Here is an 8,226-nt window from a genome sequence, read left to right on the forward strand (position 1 = left end):
GGGCAATATGATCCTCATCCTGCCAAGAGTCTGTTAACAGTCTGCTGGGAACACCAGGAGATGCATTTAATGAGTTTTGGGTGATCCAAAGGCAGAAAACTTCCCTTGGGTTCCTTTTTTATACAGTCTATGGTTCCTGCTCATGTTGGTGTGGAGGGAAATCATCAGGTGAATATTCTGGCTAAACAAACACAGAATGAAACATGCAGACCTCCAGACTCCATATATGAAAGCTGAAGCTAAGACATCCTTTAGGACACAGGCAGAGTCAGTGGGATAACAATGGAACTGAAAGACCTCTATACAATGCTTTTATTCCCAAGAATTGGTCTATTCCAGCGGGAGGCCACTCTAAAGCAGTCTGTTTGACCTTTCAGGCTTGCCGTAGTGTTGTGCAACATTTAGCGCGAACTTTAATACTAACCGGAAGAAACCTAAACCGAGAGGGGGACTGCAGTTACATGTCAAACTAATGCTATTTTAACCACTCCGTGGGACGAACACCGCTTTAGTTGACTATACTGACACGTGCTGGTTACGTCAGCGGCATGCAGTCAGTGTTTTCTGAAGTTAACCGCTAAACTGCGGCAGCAACATGAGCGCCTTGGCTGTGGAGAGGAAGCAGCCAGAGCTAACAGCTTCAGCTAGCAGCCCGGCCCGGTGAGCAGCTTCAGCAAACAGCCCCGCAGAGGAAAGAAGGACAATGGTAAGCTGGCCGAATTACTGTTGTTTCCATGGTGCTACAGACTCCAGTCCAATGCTAATCCTCTTTGTATAAAATCATAATCCCAGAGAAGGAGCCTTGCTCCCAGTCAGGTTGCCAAACGGAAGCAAGCAGGAGATTCCTGTGAGGATGAGGACTGGACCTGTAGAAGTGTAAGTAAAGTAGCATCGCCATTACACCCAAAGCTTCATGCAGCGCTGTTAAATTGAGCTGACTGGTATATCGAGTGGAGACGGGAGAGAAGCCCGGGCTTTGGCTGTCTTTGGACCTCCTCTGAACCGTTTGCAAATTTAGCAGTTTTTCTTTCTAAAAAAGAGTTTATACATTTATAATGCCCACAGGCTCTTAGAACAGTGAAGCCATTTTATTTGCCGTTAGATTCCACAACTTAGTGAAAACGTTTACATAATAACAGAAACGGAAAAGTACTAAATGTTTTTCTTCATCAGTCACAAATCTTAATCTCTCTCTCCATGACACTTGCTTGGAAAATAAAAGTTAGTGAAAACCAGCCTATCGGTGTTTGGTAGTGTTGGAACTGAATAGTGTGTAATTGTTCTTCACAGGAGAAAAAAGGAAAAGGTGATAATGAGATTAGAGAGAGCCACATTTCTCCCTTCAGAAAGCCTCTGACACAAGTGAACGACTGCCCTGCATGTATGGATGGTGACAAACATGTAAGAGTTGCTGACTCCTACCAAATATAATCTTTGCATACATTTTGTATCTGAATACAGTAATTGTTGCAATCTGATTGATTTGTTTAAAATTCGTTTTACAGGAGGCATTTATTCGAAGTATCCTCTCCAAGCCATTTAAAATTCCTATTCCAAATTACACAGGTAACATTTCTCTCGTCACTATGGCTTCTCTTTCATGTCTAGTGCTACAGGGAAAGAATTACTCCCACTGTGCTGCTGATTACCCACAGGCTCTCTGGGAATCAGGGCACTTGGCCTAAAGCGTGTAGGAGTAAGGAAAGCGCTTCACGATCCCTTCGCAGAAGATGCTTTGGTCCTTTATGAGCCTCCAACTCTGAACACTCATGAGCTGATCAAAGCTGACAAGTAGGTTCAAACCGCATGGCCCTTCTTCCATTAAATCATCTTTTACTTGATCTCCAGTGAAGAGGCTTGATTGCTAGTTAAAGCTGCACCAGCAGAGTTTGTACATTAGGTACTCCAACTAGGAGCAGGTGTATGATTGAAAACTAGTGCTTTAGTGGAAAGTTATCTCTAGACTCAGCACTCATCCTCTGCATGTCAGGAGGCAGTTTGTATTAATGAATTGTAATGTTAGTAAGTGCAGCCTCTTTCAAAGCTTAGTGCTGATGAAGTGTTTGGATGTGTAGACATAAACCGTGCCCTGTGCAGACTGGAGAAAACACTTTGTAGCCTTTAATGGCATTGCTAGATCAGTGCTTGGAGTTTTTGTAATAAATAAATGTCTGATACCATTCTTTGTCCTGTTCAGAGAAAAACTACCAGTCCATGTTGTTGTGGATCCAGTTTTAGGAAAAGTGCTCAGACCCCATCAGAGAGAGGTAAACCCAAGATTTTTTTCCTGAACTTTACCGACTGGGGGAAAAGTAAAAAAAGTATACAATTTTCATGTTGTATATATCATAACAATAGAGTTAAACAGAGATTTATTATCTTACATTATGGAAGCTTTCTTAAATAATTTCTCTTCAGAAACATTCTTGACTTTGGAATTGACAAGACAAACTAGAGCTTTCATCTGTGAGTTGTGAGGAGGACCATGAGTTGCACTTGAAACTACAGAAAAAGTTCACCAGTGGACCATAAGTTGTCTTTTAAGTAAAAAAAATGTATGTCTCTAAATTTCTGAGGGGGTGAAGTTCCTGTGGGAGTGTGTGACGGGCAGACGCATCTCAGGATCGTACGGCTGCATCATGGCTGATGAGATGGGCCTGGGGAAGACTTTGCAGTGTATCACCCTCATGTGGACACTGCTACGCCAAAGCCCTGACTCTAAGCCAGAAATAGACAAAGCCATTGTGGTTTCACCTTCCAGTCTGGTTCGCAACTGGTACAATGAAGTCGAAAAGTGGCTGGGAGGACGCGTCACACCAGTGGCCATCGACGGAGGCTCAAAGGAAGGGATCGATAGGCAGCTCGGTACTTTATCTCTCCCTTCTGTCTCATGAATATCCACAGTAAAATTCATGGAAATCCTTTGATACCTTGTCAAGGACCAAAGTTTTTCGAGAGGAAACTTTAACCTCATTCTTGCACTAGAGTAACTGTCAGGGGTCAGCTTAGGGAGGACCACACCCTGCCTTTCTCATAGACTTGCTTTATTGATGGAGCATTTTTTACCAGGGGCCAAACAGGAATAATGTGTTGAAAGCAGCATCACACAAGGCATCCTATAGGATACATGCATGATTTAGTAATCAGCCTATCACACGTGTTAACTGTATAGTTGCCCTTCCTTTCTGAGACACGTATACATACACACATGTTAAGCTGTATGGGCATTTTAGCTTGTAAACAACTGCACTGGTGGCAGAAGTAATATGGCCCTTTACATTCAAGGTCTGTATTGAATGGGGATGAGTTTTTGAGGGAACTTAAGACCCACTGATTTTTCTTTCTGGTGATGTTGCTCTGTGTCTGCTGCTAGATGTGGAAACGGGTATCTGTTTGCTAACATGTTCACTAAACAATTTACCCAGTGTGTGGTACTTGGGACAGGAATATCTAGTTTTAATAGTGTTGATATGTTTTCAGATGAACTTTCCCTCAAAAGTAAAAATGTTTAAATTAGTTTTTAATTTTCTGCTTAGTAATTGGTTTGATTTCTGTCTTTTCCAGTGAACTTCATCTCTCAGCATGGTTTGAGAGTACCGACCCCAATCCTGATCATTTCCTACGAGACATTTCGACTGCATGCTGAGGTTCTGCACAAGGGCAAAGTTGGACTTGTCATCTGTGACGAGGTATCTCATCTCATCCATTACACCTAAGAGGTGTCAGGGACTGTTGACGCAATGATGTGATAATAGTTGTGTGTGCTATAGGGCCACCGTCTGAAGAACTCTGACAACCAGACCTACCAGGCCCTGAATGCCATGAGTGGCCAGAGGAGAGTGCTGATATCAGGCACTCCTATCCAGAACGACCTGCTGGAGTACTTCAGCTTGGTCCACTTTGTTAATGCTGGGATCCTTGGTAAGAAGCTCCCCACACAAAACAGCTAAAACACATGGGAGCTCTTTCTGCTGTTTGTCCTGATCCCCTTCATTTGTGTTTCTTCACCATGATGGCAGGTACAGCCCAGGAGTTTAAAAAGCGATTTGAGCTTCCCATCCTGAAGGGTCGAGATGCAGATGCCAGTGATAAAGACAGGCAGACTGGAGAGGAGAAACTCAAGGAGCTGATCAGCATTGTCAACAGGTGACCTCAATGCACAGGACCTTTATTTTCTTTTTTTAGTTTTTTAAATGTTGATTTCCTTTTTTCTTTGTCTCTTTTAATATTTTATCACTTTCTTACTATGTCTATTGATTAGATTTTTCCTTCTTTTATTTTTAATATTGTTTTTATTTGACATGTGATGACAGTGCACTGCCTCAGCCTGTGCTTTAGATGCGTTCCATGAGCATTTTTTCTGTGACAGTGTTAGATTTGTGCACGTGACACTATTTATCTGTTTAGAAAGGGTTGGCCTGTGACAGTCACTGAGGCTGTATGTTGAGGAAGAAATTAGCCCAAGTGCTGTGCTTATGCTCTTTGCGCCGCCACCACCAAGCAAAAGTACTTCTTCAACAATGAATGGATGAAATAATCTGTAGAATACTCGATTACTAAAATCATTCTTAGCTGCAGTCCTAAAAGTTATTGATCAGTATGATGATGTACCTTTTATTTGTCAGGTATTTAATTGGCAGGATTTCCCAAAAAGGGACCTATTTGTCTAAATCTTTTTTCCAGAAAATTCTCCCATAATGTAGATCAGTTTTGTATAAAATCCCATACACAGTGATTCTATCCATATATACGGTATAATCCACTTCTACTTTAGACCGGGACAGATTATTGGTTGATACATTGGTGTGTTACAAAATGTGTCAGGTGATTTATCTCTTCTCATTTATGAATTTATTCTTGTTTGTGCCTTCCTTAAAATCTTTGCTTGTATTTTACTGTCTTAAGTTTAACATCCCTCTGTAATACTGGCCATGTTTTGCCTCAACAGGTGTTTGATAAGGAGAACATCGGATATCTTGTCTAAATATCTTCCTGTGAAACTTGAGCAGGTTGTGTGTTGTAGGTAGGTCGGTTCACTTTGTTTCTGGGAAGAGGGTTTGATGCACAACTGGAATATTGAAGAGAGATTTGTCTCTTGTTGAAAATATATTTTTGGTTTGGATATCACAGAAGTATTTCATACAGTACATATGCCCGAGTTTCAATAAGGATATAAAAGTATACTTATTTGCTCTCAATATAATATTGTATAATGACAATATCTGAAGAAAAATATTTAATTTAAATATGTAGAAACTTGAATGTGGCTGTTTCCTTGCAGGCTGACTCCTCTGCAGACAGAGCTGTATAAGCGTTTCCTGAGGCAGGCCAAACCCATTGAGACACTACAAGAGGGCAAAATAAGTGTCTCCTCCCTGTCTTCCATCACATCACTCAAGAAACTGTGCAACCGTAAGAGCTTAAACCAAATATAACACACTGTAAAATGTTGCAATTGTGAACATTATAGTGATCGACAAAAAGAATGTCTCATTTGTTAAGTTGCAGTTTATTCAAATACAGGCTCAAATATAAAGTTAAGGACAAGGGACAGACCAAGGTTTGAGTTGTCCAAGTAGTTGTCTCTTAGACATTAGCCATAAAGCATCCATAAGCTTAAGCTTATTTAGCTTCATCTAGTGCTTTGTGGAAATGCTAATCACTGGTCTGTGTCCTAGACCCAGCTCTCATCTATGAGAAGTGTGTGGATGGTGAGGATGGCTTTGAGGGGGCGCTGGATCTTTTTCCAGCTGGCTACTGCACTAAAGCTGTGGAGCCTCAGCTCTCTGGTAAGAACATGTACAACAGGGCTCAGTAAGGCCCCGATGATGTTAAAAAAATGTCACCCACAGCATGATGGCTCCTGCTGACTATTCTGCTACAACGGTTGGCTCTGTCTAAGACAGGTGGCACCTGGGATGTAATCTGAACAAATCTTTAGATGTGTGTTCACCTGATTAATGGCTTGGAAAAGTAGTACTGCGAGTATGACATAGAGGTCATCGATAATTTTGGAGTGAGTTGTTGTGGGGGAGCTGATGCACACTGACAGCAGGCTGCTACACAACAGCTACAGAGTTTAAAAACCAACCCAGTAGCTTTCCGGCAAAGTTCTTCTCCATATCTAACTTCCAAACATGAACACACATCTTGTTCTACGCATATTGAGCGAGGATTCATTTGCAGGCTGGATAGCTATTTAGCTGCTCAGCTGCAGCACATTAAACAGCATGTAATGCTAGATGCTGCTGTGGTCCTTCTTGTAAGCCCATGACTTGGCTACAGCACAAGTTCACTTTGTCTCTTGTTCTCCTGCCAGTCCCAGGGCTTCGTCAGCCAGCTGCTGTCAGTCAAACACAAACACACACTGACATTATTTTTGACTGCAAAAGAAGATGATTAAATGTGATTTCAGTTAGACTTTAACACGCAGGCATGAGACCTCAATAATCTCACTCTCAGAAAAGTATTTCCCAAAGTGATGAACTATTCCTTTAGTTCCAGCTTTGCAGTAGTATTGTCTCTGAGATGACACTAGAGTGTAAAGTGATGAAAACTCAAGGCTCCTTCAGTCATTTCTTGATGAAATTTAAAATGAATAAATGTGCCCTCTGTTTGTTATTAAGTATTTTGTTCATTAACAAATTAAACTTCTGAAGAATGTGTCTGAATATGCTTACAATTAAGATTGTTCAAGTGTCTGATATCAATATTGTTATAATGACAATGATCACATGACTATTTGTAAGTCAGCGGTATTGCTCATAGTGACAAACCCAGAGAGGATTATCCCCAAGTCTTTGTAGTGTCTTCCAGCTCTCAAACTACCCAGTTTTGGTTCAGTCTAAGCACTACATCAGTCTTGTTTCCAGCAGCAGCAGCAGCAGGCAGCTGTTTTCAGTGACCAAGCTCATTCAGCAGCCAGATATTTTTCTAGTGAGTTGGTGGAGACCACACCAGAGTGCAACAGATGTGTTTGAATATTGGACTTAAAATCATCCAGTGGACCCAAAAACAAGAAATATTTCTCTGTGTCTGCTGCATGTGTAAATAACTTATAAGGTGATTAAAATGTCAGTGTTGTGTTCACAGCTCGTCTCCGCTGCCCTAAAGTGGACAAAGTTTTTGTTGTTGCAGGTTTTATAATTGTAGTGCATCTCTAACATGAGCTGAATAAAACGTTTCATCTTTCTATTTATGGCTAAGACGTTGTTTCCTTTGTTCCAGGGAAAATGCTGGTACTTGACTACATCCTGGCAATGACAAGGACTACAACTAGTGACAAGGTGGTGCTGGTCTCCAACTACACTCAAACGCTGGACCTCTTTGAAAAGCTGTGCAGATCTAGAAGGTGCTTTTTGTGAAATCACCATTTAATTGTGTATATATTATGATTTGTCAGTTAAAGTGAGCAACAACCCTCCATTTGGTATTTTACAGTTACCTCTATGTTCGGCTAGATGGCACAATGTCCATCAAGAAACGGGCCAAGATTGTGGAAAGATTCAACAGTCCATCTGTGAGTTGAAAACCGTTAAACGACACTGAGAGCTTTGAAAAGTGGTTGAACAGCATCTGAATCCATCTGTTTCTCAGAACCCAGAGTTCATCTTCATGCTGAGCAGCAAGGCTGGTGGATGTGGCCTGAATCTGATTGGTGCTAATCGCTTGGTTATGTTTGACCCTGACTGGAACCCAGCCAATGACGAGCAGGCGATGGCACGCGTGTGGAGAGACGGCCAGAAGAAGACTTGCTACATCTACAGGCTGCTCTCTGTCAGTTCAACACCCCTCAGACATAAAACAGATAACCACTTCTAATGTGTATTTCAAGTTTTAATAATGGTCTATTTTAAGTGATACTCCAAGGTAATATTGTAATATAGAGAGATTTTATTTTTTCCTACTGATATAATTACTCAACAAAGTTCAATGTCTGCAGAATGTCCACATTTGACTTGTGTGTTTGTGTGCTGTCAGACGGGAACGATCGAGGAGAAGATCCTGCAGAGGCAGGCTCATAAGAAAGCCCTGAGCAGCTGTGTGGTGGATGAGGAGCAGGATGTGGAGCGTCACTTTTCTCTGGGCGAACTCCGAGAACTCTTCACTCTCAACGAGAAGACCACCAGTGACACACATGACAAGTAAAAAAACAATTTACCTGAGACCTGAAAAGCATAGCAGGATGATTGTTTTTCTTGTTCGTGCAAATATCTACATCATGTG

General features: G+C 41.5%; 1 protein-coding gene across 2 annotated transcripts; it reads left to right on the forward strand.

The window, feature by feature from the left end:
* Positions 1-399: 399 nt before the first annotated feature.
* rad54l (RAD54 like) lies at positions 400-8,226 on the forward strand. Of its 2 annotated transcripts, none has more exons than XM_046049169.1 (17): positions 400-706; positions 793-876; positions 1,291-1,401; positions 1,506-1,566; positions 1,656-1,791; positions 2,198-2,267; positions 2,577-2,865; positions 3,565-3,689; positions 3,771-3,921; positions 4,020-4,146; positions 4,949-5,023; positions 5,282-5,412; positions 5,679-5,789; positions 7,228-7,351; positions 7,441-7,519; positions 7,597-7,776; positions 7,981-8,226. In XM_046049169.1, the coding sequence occupies exons 1-17, from the start codon at positions 704-706 to the stop codon at positions 8,146-8,148; spliced, it is 2,025 nt and encodes a 674-aa protein (XP_045905125.1). In that variant the 5' UTR covers positions 400-703; the 3' UTR covers positions 8,149-8,226. The 2 variants fall into 2 exon arrangements, with proteins under 2 accessions (XP_045905125.1, XP_045905127.1); XM_046049171.1 differs by having other exon boundaries at positions 402-706; positions 793-880; positions 1,294-1,401; positions 7,981-8,216.

Source organism: Micropterus dolomieu, linkage group LG05, assembly GCF_021292245.1.
Source record: "Micropterus dolomieu isolate WLL.071019.BEF.003 ecotype Adirondacks linkage group LG05, ASM2129224v1, whole genome shotgun sequence".
In the NCBI taxonomy this organism is placed as follows: Eukaryota; Metazoa; Chordata; class Actinopteri; order Centrarchiformes; family Centrarchidae; genus Micropterus; species Micropterus dolomieu.